At 45.5% G+C, this 19933-nt stretch overlaps 1 protein-coding gene across 1 annotated transcript in view; it reads left to right on the top strand.

The window, feature by feature from the left end:
- The first annotated feature begins 12930 nt into the window (after positions 1-12930).
- Positions 12931-19933, top strand: part of LOC307217035 (uncharacterized protein) — a 30516-nt gene continuing 23513 nt past the window's right edge. Inside the window, exon 1 of the mRNA XM_079978043.1 lies at positions 12931-13193. Coding sequence (XP_079834169.1) covers positions 13156-13193 — 38 coding nt within the window. The 5' untranslated portion in view covers positions 12931-13155. The remainder of the gene's footprint in view (positions 13194-19933) is intronic.

Genomic DNA, 19933 nt, shown 5'->3' with positions numbered 1-19933 from the left:
ACTGGCCTTTATCTTCTCTGAGGCTAGGGGTGGTCCCGGCCCCCAGGAGACCTGCCTCTCCTGGCCTTAAGGCAAGCACTCCTCCTGGGAGAAACCAGTTCCCTTCACCTCTCTGCCCTGAGCCTCTGCAGTTCAGGAGAGGCTGAAGGGTTACTGGGCCCAGGGGGAGACTCACCTGTAGGCACTGAGTCCTCAACCACCTCCGGAGCCAGAGTGGATTCACCTGGTGCCTGCTCCTGAGGATCCAGCACAGGTGCTGGCGCTTCAGAATCAAGGCTCTGCCCCAGTTCAGCCGGCCCTGGAGGCGGGGACTCCTGTGCAGGCTGGGATTCCTCCGGTTCAGCCTCTGAATCGGATTCCCAGGCCATCACATTAGCCAGCGCAGGGGTGACGTAGAATAGGAGGGACTGAGGGGTGGGACTTTACTTGGAGCGATGCCATTATCTAAGAGAAACTGCATTCCTTCATCTCTCTGTGTGAATATTGAATATACTACTTGATAAGAACTCTTCTTGGGTTTTGTTTTTTTTTTTTTTTGCTTATTCTCACCATGAGGGATAGGGATAGGATTCCCTGAAGCCTTGACACCACCACAGAACCTTGGGTGTGGAGGAAGATAGATGCCCCTTGTTACTTCTATCCAGGGCTCTTTTAGCCAGAACTCAATGAAAATCAGTTCTAACACCTCTCAGCTGGACGCCATTGCCATTATAAGGGAACAAGGGAGGCGTTCATAGTGACCTCCTTTTCTAGGAAAAATAGCACTATGTCTGCATGATCTTGTTAATGTTGTTATTAATTCCTATGCAGAATTTTATTATCCAGATAGCCAGTCTGATTGTATACCTTATGAACAACTTCACCTTTTTAGGTTAAAATGTGTTTTTTGTTTTTGTTTTCAAAAAAGATGGTCAATCCCTGCAGAGGAGTCTGTGGCGATCACAGTTCAAAGATAAAAAGAAGGTAACTTCTTAAGATTACCACACATTAAACAACAGACTAATACAGTAGAGGGCTTACTTGCTTCGGAGTTATGATACTGGAAACAAAGGGTAGGGAAGAAAAGTATTGTTTTAAAAAGTGTATAAGCTGCTAATACAGCAGGATATGAGTAAAGCCAAGGGCCTAAAACACCTGCAGGAAATAGACTGGGGAATAGAAATTGGGGGTTGGGTGAGGAGAGAATGGATTTGGATTTGGGAGAAATTCTCATGTCAGCTAAGATTAAAGAGATAATGCAAAAACTTCTGTACATTCACAAAAACATTTTGGCATTATTATGCCAGCAAGACTGTAATGATAGGGGTAGTTATAGCCATATGTAGTGAAAGCATCAACATTCTGGGATTGGAAAAATGAGGAAATTGGCAAAATCACGTGTCAGCAAGTTATGAAAACCCCAGAGCTGGCACTGTTAAACTTACTTACAAATGAAAATCCGGGCTTGACTGACAAACCTTTCATTGGAGTCCTTCTGGTGACAGCACATGTGGTCATTGCCCACTTCTGGAGAGGCCTTCAAGGGGCTACTTTAAAATCTTTTTATAGAATAGTGTGGCGTGTAGCCGTTACTGGAAAGCTAACACACCAATTATGCCTGGCGAGAGCAGCAAAACCCAAGGGTACTTTTGCTGGAGAGTCGTGGAACTTTATTTTCTTTACAAATACTCTAGAAAGTGGAAGGCCCGTCCCTGGGGTTTGCACTAATATATGGATTTCATGATAACTGCCCCTCATTTATATGAATGCCTGCCACTATTATGCGAGAATAGCGATTATTACAAGGGTGAAGATATTTCCAAAGTTGGGAGCTGTACTTCTTTGGTTTTAATGACTTTGATGATGTAACACAGCTGCAAAATGACAATAAAAAAGTTGTGATTAATTGATGCAATATGTTTTGCGTTGTACATTGTCATCGCTTTTTTCTCATGAAGCAAAATAAAAATATTTAATAAAAGAATGCGTTTGTCTCGATTAATTTAGATCAATCTTCCAATGAGTGGGAGCAAGGAATAATGGCCATTCCCATCACCAGGCTGGGCAGTGTAGATGATGAGAATGACAACAGTGAGGATGAACATTGCTCCATCTCTGCAGGTGCTCTGCACATTTTTCACACACACCTCAATTTGTGGGGAGCAGGCAGTGGCAGGGTATTGGGGAAGGCTTGGAGGGCTAGTTTAGGCTTGCAGGCCACCAGTTCACCACTCTTCAACTAGAAATATTTGCACTCTGAAACATCCTTTCTCCACCTTGGGTCACCAGATGTTGTTGGACTACAACTCCCATCATCCCTGATCACTGCTAGCTAGGGATGATGGGAATTGTAGTCTAGCAACTTTGGGGAATCCAAGGGTGAGAAAGACTGCTCTAAAGGCTGAAGTGTGTATTTTGTGGAAAATACAGGTCTCTGGGTTTTTATTTATTTATTTGGTGTTGTACCGGTTTAAACAGTCATGGCTTCCCCCAAAGAATTCTGGGAAGTGTAGTTTGTTAAGGGTGTTGAGAGTTGTTCAGAGGCCCTGTTCCCCTCCCAGAGCTACAATTCCCAGAATTCGCTTGTGAGGAGGACTTGATTGCTAAACCACTCTGGGAACTGTAGCTCTGGGAGGGAAATCAAACTGGTCTTCTAACAACTCTCAGCACCCTTAAGAGACTGCAGTTCCTAGGACTGGGGGAAGCCATGACTGTTGGTATGATAATACCAAGGTATGATAATACCTTAAATGTATAGCTTTCATGCAGGTGTATAGTTCCACCCAAAGCGGTGGTTTCAGGGGAACTTACTGTCCACCTAGTTCAGGACACTATAGAATGGAAAAGTAGAAAGAAAACAGGAGGGGGGGAAAGTTCAGTTAATTTTTCTATATCAGGATTGTTTCGCCCCCAGCATTCATGCTTGAAGTATAATAATAATAATAATAATAATAATAATAATAATAATAATTTATTATTTATATCCCGCCCATCTGGCTGGGCCTTCCCAGCCACTCTGGGCGGCTTCCATAAAAACCAAAAATACAGTAAAATCACACGTTAAAAACTTCCCTGAACAGGGCTGCCTTAAGATGTCTTCTGAATGTCAGGTAGTTGTTTATTGCTTTGACATCTGCTGGAAGGGCGTTCCACAGGGTGGGCGCCACTACCGAGAAGGCCCTCTGCCTGGTTCCCTGTAGCTTTGCTTCTTGCAATGAGGGAACCGCCAGAAGGCCCTCGGCGCTGGACCTCAGCGTCCGGGCAGAATGATGGGGGTGGAGACGCTCCTTTAGGTATACTGGACCGAGGCCGTTTAGGGCTTTAAAGGTCAGCACCAACACTTTGAATTGTGCTCGGAAACATACTGGGAGCCAATGTAGGTCTTTCAAGACCGGTGTTATATGGTCTCGGCGGCTGCTCCCAGTCACCAGTCTAGCTGCCGCATTCTGGATTAGTTGTAGTTTCCGAGTCACCTTCAAAGGTAGCCCCACATAGAGTGCATTGCAGTAGTCCAAGCGGGAGATAACCAGAGCATGCACCACTCTGGCGAGACAGTCCGCAGGCAGATAGGGTCTCAGCCTACGTACCAGATGGAGCTGGTAAACAGCTGCCCTGGACACAGATTTGACCTGTGCCTCCATGGACAGCTGTGAGTCCAAAATGACTCCCAGGCTGCGCACCTGGTCCTTCAGGGGCACAGTTACCCCATTCAGGACCAGGGAATCCTCCACACCTGCCCGCCTCCTGTCCTCCAGAAACAGTACTTCTGTCTTGTCAGGATTCAACCTCAATCTGTTAGCCGCCATCCATCCTCCAACCGCCTCCAGACACTCACACAGGACCTTCACTGCCCTCACTGGTTCTGATTTAAAAGAGAGGTAGAGCTGGGTATCATCTGCATACTGATGAACACCCAGTCCAAACCTCCTGATGATCTCTCCCAGCGGCTGCATGTAGATGTTGAAAAGCATGGGGGAGAGGACAGAACCCTGAGGCACCCCACAAATGAGAGCCCAGGGGTCTGAACACTCATCCCCCACCACCACTTTCTGAACACGGCCCAGGAGGAAGGAGCGGAACCACTGTAGGACAGTGCCCCCAGCTCCCAGCCCCTCAAGACGGTCCAGAAGGATGTTATGGTCGATGGTATCAAACGCCGCTGAGAGATCCAGCAGAACTAGGAAACAGCTCTCACCTTTGTCCCTAGCCCGCCGGAGATCATCAACCAGTGCGACCAAGGCAGTTTCAGTCCCATGATGAGGCCTGAATCCCGACTGGAAGGGATCCAAATGGTCCGCTTCTTCCAGGCGTGCCTGGAGTTGTTCGGCAACCGCTCGCTCTATCACCTTGCCCAAGAATGGAAGATTTGAGACTGGGTGATAGTACAGGTGGGTTCAATTTGGGTGCCATCCTGCTGCAGAATGCCCCTCTGCAGACAACCTGTCCTCTGCTACAGCAGTATTTCAGCTCACACCCTTGTTATATGTATAAGCAAATGGTAACCTAGCAGTCTCATTAGCTCAGCTCTCTTTGTGACCTTTCCATTGTCTGCAACACTTTACTCTATATAACACACTCAGCAGTTTCTGCCGTTCTGTGATATTCTCAAAGGGAGAGGAGATTAGAGCTTTCCTGAGAATTTGCATTGTACGGCAAAAAATTAAAAATAAATAAATAAAAGATCAAGAAACTTTGAAGAGCGGGAAGGACAGAAAGGAAGAAAGCCAAGACAGAATGAAAGAGGAGGTTTTTTTTTTTTTAAAAAAAAGTCTGAAATAAGTAGTAAAATAAAAAAGCAGAGTGCAGAGTTATTAGGTTAGGCTTTTACTCTAAAGCTTAAAGCCCCAGGAAGCTATCTGGATGTTATGAAAAATAATGAATAAATATTATATTCCCAAATCTGCTACCTTTAAAAAATTATATAAGAAAGGGCGTAATTTTAAATCCAGTTTTGAAAAGCTGGCTGCTGTACTGAGTCAGGTTAAAGAACTTCAGGTCAGGGTGATGGTGGAATGTGGCCCTCCAAGCCTCTCTTTGTGGCCCTTGGGATAGTTAAAAGCATGTGACCTGCATAGCCGTGGCAACTCATGATGTCAGTGTGTCCCCTCTAATTGTAAATGCTTCAAAGCCCATTCTGCCATGTGGCTCTCACTGTGGCCAATGGTTCCTTATAGTATTCAAAGCTTCCTTCGGACAAGGCAGCACAATGACCTTGAAAGATTGGCTTCCTGATGTCTGCAAAGGCTTATCCCTTTGCCCCAACACCTGGGTGCTTAAGGAGTCCAGGCTGCTGCTGCTGGCTAACTCAGGTTTTATGGTGATGTGCACAAGAGGGCCTCATTGAGTACATGGGATGTGGGTGGTGCTGTGGTCTCAACCACTGAGCCTCTTGGGCTTGCCAAACGTCAGTGGTTCAAATCCCCACAGTGGGGTGAGCTCCCATTGCTCTGTCCCAGCTCCTGCCAACGTAGCAGTTTGAAAGCACACCAAGTGCAAGTAGATAAATAGGTACAGCTGTGGCAGGAAGGTAAACGGCATTTCTGTGAGCTCTGGTTTCCATTGCAATAGAAGTGGTTTAGTCATGCTGGCCACATGACCTAGAAAGCAGTCTGTGGACAAACGCCGACTCCCTTGGCCTAAGTGCCACAACCCCATAGTCGCCTTTGACTGGGCTTAACTGCCCAGGGGTCCTTTACCTTTTTATCTTTTACCACTGAGGGTACTACATGAAGGCTGGTTGTTGCTGCTTCTGTGCTTTCCAAGTTCACGCAATGCATGGAACAGCTTTATCATTAAAAGTAGCTTTCCACTTTGCTTGTTTACCACGTTCCTTTCTTTGAAGATAAAAGTCCATGCATGCCAACTAGAATTCAGTTTTGGGGATGCAACATCATTTTTATGGACCTATGAGCATGTGGGAATCAACCTTGGCTTAGGTAATAGCATCTGGATCAACTGAGCCTACTTCTTGCCTGCAGATGTGCTTGGTAGGCACATAAGTGTCATCCAGATGATATAATGATTAATTCCTGGTGGGAAAGATGAGTCACAATTGTCAGGCTTTGAACTGATAATTCTCTCCAAATGTGAACCATAGAATGCTATGTAGTGTTCAGATAATTTGGTCCAAAGTGCTGTTGTGCAAGACATGACAGGCAACTGTCTATCCGAGTCTGATGGGGTTAACATTGCTGATGAAGCCAGGTGTAAGAATGTTATGTACTGAGTTGAATAGGATTCAGAATGCAGCAGTCTTATTGGTCCACAGGAGCCATCCAATCCAGCTCCAGGTGGAAGTGAATCTGCGACCTGATTGGCCTACAGCAGAATCCTGGAATTAGCCAATCATGTGGGGCCCATTGTGTAAATAATGTATATAAAGCAGATATTCCGGGGGAACTTCCATTCCTCCTCACCACTATGAGCTGAATAAAGAGCATGAAATCCACTCTCGACTCCGAGTATATTTCAAAGAAGCAGGAGAATGATCTATAATTTTGCCTCATCATTATTATTTATGGAGGATGGGGTCCACCTTTTAACACAGCTATCTACAAAATTAGATGATTTGGGGTGATTTCCCCCTTTTCTAGCAGCCATTTGTACCCTGCTGGTTCAGGTTCTCTGGCTCTGGGTATAGCCTTGGGGGGGGGGGGGGGAGGTGCAGGAAAAAGAAGAGAGGAAACTTTCCTTCCATGAACTTCCTCTCATTCGCTTATCTTAGGCTCCAGACAATTGTCTTTCAATGATGGATGGCTGCCAGCAACTGCATGAGAGCACAAGCAAAAAACCCGACTGTGGTTAAAAAATTACTGCTGTAGAATCAGTCAGCATATAGTTTCAGGTACATACTGAGTGTGAATCACACTTCTGTAAATAAACATGCTGTGTAATTGCCTTAAGATCCTGATAATTTAAAAGATAAGAATTTTGAAAAGCTTCTCTGTAAGAGAGCACAAGCAATAGGGTTATAGCTTCTTGCTAGTCCTTCAGCTCAATTAAGATACATGCTGGTTTGAACAGATTTCAAACCTGTGTTAGAAGATGGGGGGCCAAGCAGCCTTGCCTTGGACCTCTTTCCTATAAAGAGCGGTGTGAAACAGGGTTGTGTTCTCACCCTAACTCTTTTTGGTCTGTTGTTCTCCCTGTTGCTCTCCCATGCCTTCAGCTTGACTGAAGATGGCGTTTGCATCCATCCAAGAAGTGACCTGGCACATCTCCATGCCAAAGAAAAAGTTTGGTGAGTCCTTATGCAAGAGATGTTGTTTGCAGAGGTGTAGCTGGGGGCACTGGGCACCACACTGCGGGGGGCAGCACTGCAGCGCGCCTGAGCCACACATCTCTCCTGGGAGTGGCTCAGGTGCCTGCAGGCTCTGTGCTGCCTGAAATGGCAGCGTGGGGCTGCATCTGTCCGCCACCTCTCCCTCAGTCACTCTACAGCTGGGGGTGGGGTGGGCAGTGAGGCTCCTGCCCCAGCTTTCCCCGCCCCCACGGGTGGCTTGCCCCGCCCCTGGGCACAGGGCACACACACCGCCCTGGGCGCCCAAGCAGCTAGCTATGTCACTGATCATTTGCAGATGACATGGCACGCTCCGAGGAAGGTCTACAGAGACTCATCAATCATTCTGGCCAATATGGGAGTTTGGCCTTAACATTACCCTGACAAAGACCAACATCTTGGGTCAGGATGTTGTCAGCACTCCACGCATCAGCATTGACGACTGCATGCTTGAGGTGGTAGATGATTTTGTCTACCTGGGCTCCACCAGGACCAGCAAGCTTGGGCTCACTGATGTTGAGCTGGACAAGCGTCATGGTAAGGCAGCTATGGCAATGACTCGCCTCTCCAAAAGGCTATGGGAGAATGTGATCCTAAAGTCCAATATCAAGATGAGGGTCTACCAGTCTTGTATGTTGAGCGTGCTGTTTTATGGTAGTGAGTCATGGGAGACTTAAAGCCTTAAAGCCTCAGGAGCAATGCCTCAATGTCTTCCACGTGCAATGTGTCAGGAAGATTTTGAGCAGGACAGAATCTCAAACAAAGATGTGTTCTCCCAAGCTCACATTCCCAATATGTTCGTACTCCTGTCTCAGCGACGTCTACGCTGGCTTGGTCATGTCCACAGAATGGAAGAGTGCAGGATCCCCAAGGATGTGTTCTACAGGGAGCAGGCACCAGACCTGTTGGCAGACCAATTCTACATTACAATGATGTCTACAAAGTGTGACATGAAGGCTGGCAACGTTAACCCCGCCATGTGGGAATCAAATTTGCAGGCTATTTCAGACAGTCCCTGTTTATAACAAGAACAACAACAAAAAGGAAGTGGGAGTGAATCAGAATTAGTTTCAACGGAAAGTGTTTATGAGCAAATCTGTTCATATCACGGAAGACTTTTCTTCTTTTTTAAAAAGGCTCACCTTTTAAAATGACTTTGGTGCAAAAACAAACATACAAAAGTGAATATCCTACAAAAATGAAAATGGGATTGACAGGAGAGAATGGGCAACATTCAAAGAGGCAAATGAAGTTCAAAAGGGAAAGTTGAATGAATCACCAATTTCATGTTTGGTTTCTCAGTGTGTCTATTATGCTGCTAGGGGAAAACCCTCTTGAGCAGGTGGCCTGACTAACATTGTAAATAAAAGGCAGGAGCAAAACACAGAATCCTCAAGTTTAGAGATCCAGGCAGTTGCTGCTTTTGTTATAGCTTCCTGCAATTGAAAATAGCATAGTTATAGAACCCTGGGAAAGTAAATATTTGAAACCAAAAGAGAAGGAGTAAACAAGAAGTAGAAGCACATACAGTGGTACCTCGGGTTACAGACGCTTTAACCCAGAAATAGTACCTCGGGTTAAGAATTTTGCTTCAGGATGATAACAGAAATCGGGCGGTGGTGGCACGGCGGCAGCGGGAGGCCACATTAGCTAAAGTGGTGCCTCAGGTTAAGAACAGTTTCAGGTTAAGAATGGACCTCCAGAACTCATTAAGTTCTTAACCCAAGGTACCACTGTATGGGTAATATATCTGCATTCTGTTACAGAGATAGCTAACTGGTGATCCATGGGCCAAATATAGCCCCAACTAATATTGCCCAGCAATATTATTGTGGAAAATTGCACAATTTTGTGGATGCTACAACAAATTTTAATCAAATCTTGGTTAAGCAATTTCTCCGCAGTATCCCTTCTGAGGTAAAGCAAAATGTTTTCACAATTAAAGCAATAGAGAGATTAGGGACACAGAAAGATGCATTATGTATTCTAGCTCTCCATTATTGGCACTGAGAGTGGCTTTCCAGGATTTCAGACAGGGTTCTTTCCCAGTCCTACCTGGGAATTAAATCTGGGTCCTTCTGCAAAGCAGATCCCCCACCTCTGAGCTAAACCTTTCTCTTTTGAATTGTGTATGCTAGGTGGGTTTAATAGGATGTAAATGTATATGTATGTATGTATGTATGTATGTATGTATATGTCGGAAAAATGAGATAAAACAGCTAACTAGCAGATAAACTAAAACATGACAACTTTAAAATGCCTTGCAAAAGGATGTTAAGTGCTCCTGGGAACATAGGAATCTGCCTTATATAGAATCAGACCATTGGTCTCTCTATCTCAGTCTTGTCTGCACTGACTGACAGCAGCTCTCCAGGGTGTCGGATGAAGCTTTCTCCCAGTCCTACCTGGAGATGCTGAGGATCTTCTGGGAACTTCTGCATGCAATGCAAATGCTGTACCTAACAGGAAGGGCCATAACTTAGTAGAAGAGCATCTGCTTTGCATGCAGAAGGTCTTGTGTTGGCAGAAAAGAACAGTGTTTAAGAAACGTGCACCAGGACTTATTTCTGGGCAGAAATTCATTGCACAATCGCAGAATGCACAAAAATTATGCATTTCCTACAAAAGAGACACAAAGCTTTTGGATCTTGTGTGTATGAGTGCACATATATGTCTTCGTGTAACTCATTCACACTTCCATTTCCCCTGCTGCTTTTGCCCAGGAGATCCAATTCTTTAGTGCTGAATCAGAGCAAATGTCAGTTGGGTTTTCTCCGAATTGATATTTGATCTGATTTAGTGCTAAAGAGTTTTCTGGGGGAAAGGAGTGGGGCAAAGGGAAAACCGCTCAGCCTGGAAAGCACAGAACAAGTGGAAGTGTCGGTGAGCTTTGTCTCTATGGAACTTACGTCTCTGGAGGTTTACCAAGTGCATGCAACGGTGCCAGTGTCTTTTTTTCTTTTTAAGGAGAAAGGTAATTTCTGGGAAGAGAGCCAGTGGCTCTTACGCAACAGGGCAGTTTACAGACTTGTTGGCATTTGAGACAGTAACGTTTTCATGCAGGTATAAACAAAGAAGAAGCAATGCAACATGGATGCAACATATTCCTTTGCAAACTTGTACAGACAATAACATCATCTTTCTTCAAACTTCCTGGTGGGAGTTGAAGAAAGCCTTGTAGGCAATTTAGTTCAGCTCCCCGGGTTAATATAGGAAACCCAGATGTTCTTGTGAACAGAAGCTGGTGCATGTTCTTATACTGTGGAATAAACACTCTCCATGACTGCTTTCACTGTGCACACATTTACAGCCTCCAAATTGAAGGTGTACTTCTTTTTCCTCTTCGTTCATGGAGATGTAGAGGGGAAAGGGACCCTGAGGAGTCCAGCTTCCTGCAATGCAGGAAAATGCAGCTGTCCCATACAGGGATCGAACCTGCAACCTTGGCGTTATCAGGCCAAGCTCTAACCAACTGATCTATCCAGCTAATCTATCAAGCAAGCTGTCCACTTTGCTGTTTCCCCAAACATTTCTAGCATGTTTACTCACAGAAACATTTGTTCAGTGATATCCCCACCCCCAGTTCATCTATCTGTGTTCTTCTTGTTTTACTGTTGTTCTACTGTGACTGACACAATCAGTACTTAGCACAGTCCCACCAGTCACAAATAGGAAGAGCAGGTTTCCCCTGAACTCCGTCTGTGTGCAAAGAGGGTACCTGTGTCCACTGAGCATCTCTTTTTGCTAAGCTTCCTGCAAATAACCACAAAAACAGGCAGTAAAATGCAAAGGAAACCGATCACTAGGCATATCTTGCAGCTGTTTCATACATAAGGTTATTTCCCCCCCAATAGTTTGCTGTAAGTTAAAACAGGCAAAGAGGAACAGGATCCTATTATCTATCTCGTTATCTCTTTACATTATTCAAATATTCACTTGCTGTAGCTTTTGTGTGCAAACCAAGGACAAATAATTGCACCAGGAAAAGGAAGGACAAAGTTTCCCTTGCAGCAGGAGAATAAACAGTCCTGTTTGTTTTAGCCATTGCTACTTGTACATGCAGACAAATGCACCGAAGGTAAGCTTTGTAGAATGCAGTGGTCAGGTAGCAATGATCTTTTCCCTATGGAAACCCTAGTCTCTTCTTGCCCCCAGCCCCAGAGCCACCTTGTTTCCCATTACAGCCAGCAGATATCACAATGTTCATCAGGAAGGAGTGCTTTTCCTCCCCGATATGAGTTTCATCCCTTGCCTCCTGGGCAGCAGCTGCTGTTAAAAAAAATGAGAGGCAGAACGTGGAGCTGGGATAGGCTTTTTTCTCCAGCCCAAGGGCCACTTACTCTGATGAACAACCTTCCAGGGGCCACATCCCCAGTGAGGGGCACAGGCAAAAGCATGTGGGGCAATGGATGCATGACTGTGTGAAGATGAATTCCATCCACACAAGAGTCACTGATGTCTCTATCAAGGCAGGCAAGCAAGATCCGCTATCACAGGTCAAAGGGATTCCATCCAGGCAAAGAAGAAGGCATGGAGCAGGGCCGAAGGGGCACATTTGGCTCATGTGGATTCCCCACCCCTAGTGTAGGGCAAAGGCATAGGCCTGGTCCGTGCACACACTCTCTGTTTCATGTGGTGGTAGAGCAAGAGAACAAAGCCCTGCCTCTAACTAAGCACGCAGAGGCAACATGTGAAATATACACTGCCTGCCCATAGATGCAGTGGTTTAATTCATGACATCTTCCCACCTCATTTATTGGAGGGGAAAGAATCATTTGAAACAGGTCACTGTCCACATGGGCCTCTTTGCGCCCTGTGGTGAGCAGTGTGTGCTGCTTCTCTGCCACCCAAATTGTAGCCCTGACCTGGTGAATATGTATGAGTCAGGCCGTAGAATTGCAACTTCCTCGGAATGTCATTTCAAAGGTCGATGAATGAGTTTATTCATTCTTGGAATCTGAATTATTGGGGGGCTTTCTTAAAAACCTATTTGAGATTGCATTAATTCGTTGTGTATTCAGCTATGCTCTTTTCCAGAACCAGTGTGCTACTGCTCACGTTCCAATTGACCTCATGTGCAGTTGACTAAAGCTGAAAAGTATTTATGTTTATGTACTTCTCAGTCCCATTGATTTCAATGACAGAAGGAAAGGACATACTAAAATCATCTCTTGAAATTAATGAGACTTAAAGCGGACTGTGCACCTTGTAATAAAAGGTTGGATGGCCATCGGTCATAGATGATCTAATTGAGCTTCCTGCATTGCATGGCGTTGTTAAGGACAGGAGAGCGCTGCAGGCAAAAACAAGCAAGATGCATTAACAGTCATGAGATTCCTGCATTGCAGGGGGTTGGGCTAGATGACCCTTGGATGTCCCTTCCAACTCTATAATTCTGTGTTCACTCTACAGCTGTGCGGTTTGCTTTTGTGGTGTGGAGAAACACCCTCTCCTCGCACTCAGGGACGTTCTCCTCTTCACTGTGGATTCACTGTGGTAACAACAACTAAGAGCCTAGCTCAATCGGGTCGAGAAGCCCACATGGTGGGCTTGAAGAAGGAAAAGGACTGCCCTCATTTCATATCTGAACTGACGAGGACCACCCAACACCTTTCGGAGCTAAGCGCGGAGTAAACCGCGCCCGGCTTCCCTGCCCTCTCGGGATTTCGCGCCTTTTCGATAATTGCCTCTCGGTTGCCAAGCCAACGCGCGGGGCTGGGCTTCGACCTGCTTGGGCTGCTGCTGCTGCTGCTGCTGCAGCCGCCGCCACTACTTCCCCTCCGGATGCGTCCTCGCCCGCCCCCCACCCTCCGGCCGCGCTGCCTCGCAGCTCATCCTCCTCCTCCTCCTCCTCCGCGCGAGGGACGTTTCCCCCCAGCGCCTCGCCTCCGTGCACAATGACCAGCGGCCAGGAGTGCGGGCAGGTGCAGGCCAGGTGAGCCCGGGGCCCAGCGCGCGGGAAGCGGGCGGCGAGGCGAGGGTACCTCGGCGGGGCTCGAGTGGCACCAGCGCCGAGCCCTCGCTCGCTCGTTTCGGCGCCAAAGGTCGCCGACCCCGCGCGCGAGGAGAGCGCTGCTTGGAGCGCGCGCGCGCTTCCTCACGTCTCCGGCGCCTGGACGCGGCGGCGGAGGGAGCACGCGGCGCGATAACAACAACAACAACAACAACAACAATGAAGGGCGCCATTGCATAAGCCGAGGAGGATAAGAAGTCCTGGCACTGAGGGGAAGGGAGGATGGCGGGAACGTTTCCACACCGTCGCCAAGGATGGGGGAAATGAGACGTGGGGGGCATGACTCGATCCCTTCGCTCGAGGGGCGGTGTTCTGTGGTTCTTTGTGCCTTTCCCTCTTCTTCATGGAGGCAGGGGAAGTCTCTCCCCCCCCCCCGACCCCATGCTCGGCTCCCCTCTCCCCACAGCCGCTGGGCGCGTCTCTTTCTCCTGAGGGAAGGCGCTGGCGGGGCGCGGGCGCCTTTGAAGCGCCTTTGGGAGAGGCAGAGTGGAAGATGGCGACGAAGGCTGCGCGCAATGATCGACCCCGGGGCCGGGGATTTCGCCTTGCTCCTCTGTGATCCGGAGGCAGGGCTGGGCACGGGGAGAGGGCCGCGTTTGCTGACTGGTAGGTAGTCAAAGCGAGGGTAGGGTAGTCAAACCGAAACGGAATACCGAAGAGCTCGCCGGGGGAATGGAGAGTGACATGATAAACCAGAGTCTGGATAGCTCAGGTGGTTAGAGCGTGGTGCTGAGAACAGCAAGGTTGTGGGTTCGATCCCTTGCAGATTCCTGAAGTTGCACGGACTAGAGGATCCTCCGGGACCCTTCCAACTCTATGATTGTATGGTACTACTCACCTATGATTCTAAGTGTGTTGTGGTGTAAGTAGGTTTCAAGGGACCTGCACAGAGACAAAGAAATATCCACATCACCTATTTGCACTCTCTATCTGTGGGAAAAGTGAAATGACGGTTGGCGATCCTTTAGGAAAAGGGATCAGAAGCAAAGTTTGCATAGTGCCACTTAACAAATCCAGGATGTGACCCCTACCTGCCGGAATGGTAGGTGCCATTCTGATCCACTGCACCTCAAAATGGATATTGTAGACAGAAAAAGTTACCCAAGATGATCTCTCTGCAGAAAGGTTGCAAAGTTTGGGCGCCTAGGGGTTATAAAAAAGGCAAGAAAGGTGGGAGCATGATAGAGGTGCATAAAATTATGCATTGTGTAGGGAAATTGGATGGGGAGAAGTTTCTGTCTTTCATGATACTAGAACCCTGGGCCATCCGCTGAAGAAGCCAATTAGTGGGAGATTCAGGATAAACAAATGGAAGTACAGTGGTCCCTCGGGTTAAGAACTTAATTCGTTCTGGAGGTCTGTTCTTAACCTGAAACTGTTCTTAACCTGAAGCACCACTTTAGCTAATGGGGCCTCCCGCTGCTGCCGTGCCGCTGGAGCACGATTCCTGTTCTCATCCTGAAGCAAAGTTCTTAACTTGAGGTAATATTTGTGGGTTAGTGGAGTCTGTAACCTTAACGGTATGTAACCTGAAGTGTATGTAACCTGAGGTACCACTGTACTCATTTGCACAGTATTTGCATAGCTGGGATGTTAGAGGAGGGGTAGTACTTCTGGTGGGGGACATGTCATTTTCCTTCTTGGGTAGTTAGTCCACCTGCACAGGAAAAACTTTAAGAACTTGAAATGTGCTACTTAAATACTAAGTATTATCCACTATAATCTCCAATAATAATCTCCAATAATCTCCATCAGCAGTAAAGGTAAAGGTTTTTTCTTTACCTAATAGGAGAATATTGGAATACTGTAGTGCCTTCCTTTAGAGAAATCCTTTAGACAGCTTCAGACTCAGCACTTAAGGTGCAAGTAAAGAAATAGGGACGCGGGTGGTGCTGTGGGTAAAACCTCAGTGCCTAGGACTTGCTGATCGTATGGTCGGCAGTTCTAATCCCCGCGGCGGGGTGAGCTCCCGTCTTCGGTCCCAGCTCCTGCCCACCTAGCAGTTCAAAAGCACAATTAAGTGCAAGTAGATAAATAGGTACCGCTTTATAGCGGGAAGGTAAACGGCGTTTCCGTGTGCTGCACTGGTGCTGGCTCGCCAGAGCAGCTTCGTCACGCTGGCCACGTGACCCGGAAGTGTCTGCGGACAGCGCTGGCTCCCGGCCTATAGAGTGAGATGAGCGCACAACCCTAGAGTCGGACACGGCTGGCCCGTACGGGCAGGGGTACCTTTACCTTTACTTTAAAGAAATAGTTCCTTACCAGCAGTCAGGATGCTTTTCAGCTCTTTACTGAAATGCCTGAAGGCAACATCTCTTTCCCTGCTCCCCACAAAATAACCATACACTGTTTCTTAGGCTAGACCTCTGTTCTAGGTCTGTAAATTTTTTGACCCACATATTCTGCAACTTTTAATTCAATCAGCTGAGATGTATTGCTTGAGAAGAGTGATACTTTCAATATTACTAATAAGCAGAACAGAAGAAATATAAGTACTAGCAAATGGTGGGTATGAGACAGGAAATACTCTTAAATACTGTATGGCACTATTATATCCTTTGTTCTGCTGCTATATTTCAGAGAAAGGGTGAGTAAGGCTGGATCTAGACACATCAAAGAAGCGATTCAGTTAAATGAATTGTAAACTTCATACAGTGGTACCTCGGGTTACAAATGCTTCAGGTTACAGACGCATCAAGTTACAGACTCTGCTAACCCAGAAATAGTACCTCGGGTTAAGAACTTTGCTTCAGGCTGAGAACAGAAATCGTGCGGCGGCGGCGCAGTGGCAGTGGGAGGCCCCATTAGCTAAAGTGGTACCTCAGGTTAAGAACAGTTTCAGGTTAAGAACGGACCTCCGGAACGAATTAAGCTCTTAACCCGAGGTACCACTGTACAGGAAAATCCCATTGGTGAAAAACGGGACTCCACAGCACCATCTGGTGTCACAGTGTTATAACGCATATAAAGTGCTTTATATTTATGAATGTAGCTGAGTCCTAAGACAGAAGTGTGTAAAATTATGCATGGCATGGAGGAAGTGATAAGGTGTTAAGTGGTACATCAGTTGCTGAAATAAAAATATAAATAAAACAAGCCATAATAAAATCTGTTAGTGTTTAATGCACCACTTCCCTCTTCTCATCCCTGATCACCTGATGTGCCACTATTTCAAATCTTACATTCTTTGCTGGTGCACTTGAACACAGGAAACAATGGTTTGCAATTAAACAAGGATCCCAAACCATGGTTTGAGCCAAGCTTAAAAGCAAATGTAATTTGGTCAAGCATGTGGTTTTGGACTGGATTTGCTGGGAATCTTGAATTATGGTGCATGGGGCAAAGGAAGGAGCCTGAGGATTGTTTATGCAAGGATTGCTAAATATATGGCTCAAGGTTACATCTGAATGCACCTAGTTATAGGCATGGTTCACACCCTGTTTTGTCTCACAGAGTGATCACTTTTTGCTACCTTGTCAGAGAGAGAAACTTCTAGAGACAAGATATAAAAACACTGAGAAAATGACGGCCACATCCATCTCACACAAGGCTGCTCAGCCAAGTACCCATTCAGAGAGAATTGCTTTTAGAGAAAAGTCTGAGGAGATTATGCAAAAACATATACCTCATTGCCCCTGACAAAGATTCTTGTCAAAAACACATTGAGCTTTTCCTGGCCTCATAAATTGGTTTTACTGGGTGATGCTTTCTGTATATACAGCCATACCTCGGGCTGAAGTTGCTTCAGGTTGAGCGCTTTTGGGTTGCGCTCCGCGGCGACCCGGAAGTAACGGAATGCATTACTTCCGGGTTTTGCCTCATGTGCAGACGGTCAAAATGACGTCATGTGTGGAAGTGGCGAATTGCGAGACGCATGGACGCGGCTTGTGTTCACTTCAGGATGCGAACAGGGCTCCGGAACGGATCCTGTTCGTATCCAAAGGTACCACTGTATAGTATATATATTTTAAACTTTTCCAATTTTTGAATGATAAGCAAGTGTTTTAATTGTGGAGAAAGAAGTTGTTCCTTAGCAATTAAAAAAAGCATGAATAGGTTTGTCCTCTGAAGCTACACCCCCTGCCCCCAGTAATTTGGGGCCTATTCTTTTTTGTGTGTGTTTTACGCCTCTAGTTTTTCCTCTCCAACTGGAAAGATTAAAAGCTTACTGTTTCTTTTACATTTATGATCCTCATAAAATCATTAGATACTGCCATGAGTCAGAGTTAGGTCATTGTCAAGCATGTCATTCTGTGTATCTCTTTATAATACACAGAGGGATGACAACTCAGGTTTCAAAGTACATACTTCAGTATTATCTCACTTTGGAAGCAATCCTATGCACAAGAAGCTGGTGAAAAGCAAGCAGACATAAAGCCATCGCAGAGCTAAACCCGGTTCAGCAGTAGTGCTGCTGCTGCTGCTGCTCCTCTGCCTAAGCCTGGCAGAGGCAAGAAAATAGTGTTCTCCACCAGGTTGCCAGGTCCTGTGACTGGGCTGAATGGGCCTAGGAACATTTATGGTCCTACCTCCACCATGCTGCTGGAATGCCTCTCTTTTGGGACTTATATCAAGCTCAGCTCAGCCAGCTTCAGCATATCACTAGCTGAGCCAAAGAACGCCAGCTGAGCTGGAGATCTGCTCACCCTGGCAGACATTGCCACCTTATCTGCCAGTTTTTGACCCTGCTCTTGTAGCCTCTTCTGTTCATTTGATACAGAGGTTTTGTGCAAGAGCAGTCTTGATGGACACTTCCATATTGACAATAAAGTTTATTCATTATCATTTTTGTTTATTAAATTACTTACGTAGTTGTAGATTGTGCTGGCTTCCCATACGTAGGATAGATCCCTTAAGATTGTATTCAACTGAGGCTTACTCAGAGTATACTCATTAGAACTAATGCACCTAATGTAATCGGGTCCATTAATTTCAGTGGGTCTTCTCTGATGAAAACATAGTTGAACACTGCTATATTCAATAGAAAAATGAACAACAATCAACGGCATCCTTTTCTTTTTGTAAGTGTGCTTTTATTATTTCTGGATTAATTTGTAGACAGATCTGTGGTCTGAGAAACACTGTTGTTGAAGTGGATAAATAATTTAAATAAATATTTTGCAGTGCTGTAAAATGGTGTTATTTTATAATGAATTAAAAAATTATGTGTGTGTGTGGGGGGGGGGAGAAATGAAATTCAAACACAATGTAACCATAATTCCGGTGCACACATACCCTTTCATTTGTTATCTCATGCAAGCAGTCACATAAACAGTTAACTGGCATAGAAGGAAAACAAAAGCGTGCAAGGCACTCCTAAGTTTGTATCATTATTTGCAGATGGAAAGCTTAGTCATAAGTCTCAAATGGTTCATAGAGTTGACTGTCAGACTTTTAGGTCAGTGTGATCAGCTATCAGTTTTTCTGAAGCTTATTGTTTCCCTAGCAGTGTTAGGAAACTGAGATATGAAAGATAGGAGCTAAATAGCACCTTACTCCTAGGTTATGGGCGCAACAGCAGAACATCTAGATGCGCTTTTTAAATAACAAGAATACAAAGCTGAAAATGAAAGAAAAGCCAACAAAGATGCCTATGGGAAACCAGCAAGCAGGTCCCATTCACAAGAGCACTATCCCTTTCCACAGTTTCTAGCAATGGGCATTCAGAAACATACTTGTCTCTGACCATGGAGGCAGAGTATAGCCATCATGAGTAGTAGCCACTGAGAATTATACCCTTCATGAATCTGTCTAATCCTCTTGAAAAGCCAGTATATCTGAATATAATTTATACTATATTCAGATGTATCTGAACAGCAATTTAGCTGAATATCGTAGCTGAATATATGTCTTAAACATTCTCTGATTGTCAGCTCTTAACTTTGTTCTTCTGAGGCTGTGACTGTGTATTTTTATATCCAACACTTTTATTTAATGGATGGTTCACAATGCCAGTATGCAATGGATTGATATTTTGTAATCTGCCCCCCCCCGAATAAGTATCAGCAGGAAACCATGCACAGAACTACAAAACTAGATATACCTTTAGTTTAAAATCGTCGCCTGCATGAACATAATGCATGAAATGGCAACATTTAATATTAGTGACAACGCATTTTGAGAGAATTACATTTAAGCTAAGACAAAGGTTTCGTTGTTTCATTTTTAATCAGTGCTATAATGCTTATTGATGTTTTGGAGAAAACAAACAAGGCACTTAAAATGTCATGTCTTCTTCTGCCCTACCCTTCACTACTGTTTTCTTCTTTGGTTTCCTAGGAAAGAAAATACCATTTCTCAGTGTCTGTTTTGTGGCTAGATAGCTTTATTTTTTCAGTTGCAGTGGCTGTTTTGTTGCAAAACCCAAAATGACTTGGTGATAAAACTTCAGGCACGAGCAACAGAAACCCAAGATGCAGTGCGTGTTTAAATGTGTAGAGATGTGGAAGAAAAGGCACACTGAAATAAAAATAGCAATTTTTAAAAAGCCACAATTAACAGGATTAAGCAGCATATTAAGGAAGTAATTTTAAGAATGGGAACCTGGCTTAAAGTACATACGGCATATCGAGACTCCGTTCAGGAGCGGGGCTACAGCTGGCTAAGCTGGTCTATGCCTGGCAGAGGGAAAGCAAGCCTTTAAAATAGAGTTTGATCTACAG

Source organism: Podarcis cretensis (assembly GCF_951804945.1).
Source record: "Podarcis cretensis genome assembly, chromosome: 5".
In the NCBI taxonomy this organism is placed as follows: domain Eukaryota; kingdom Metazoa; phylum Chordata; class Lepidosauria; order Squamata; family Lacertidae; genus Podarcis; species Podarcis cretensis.
The sequence above is the reverse complement of the archived record's forward strand: the minus strand, read 5'-3'. Positions and strand labels throughout refer to the sequence as shown.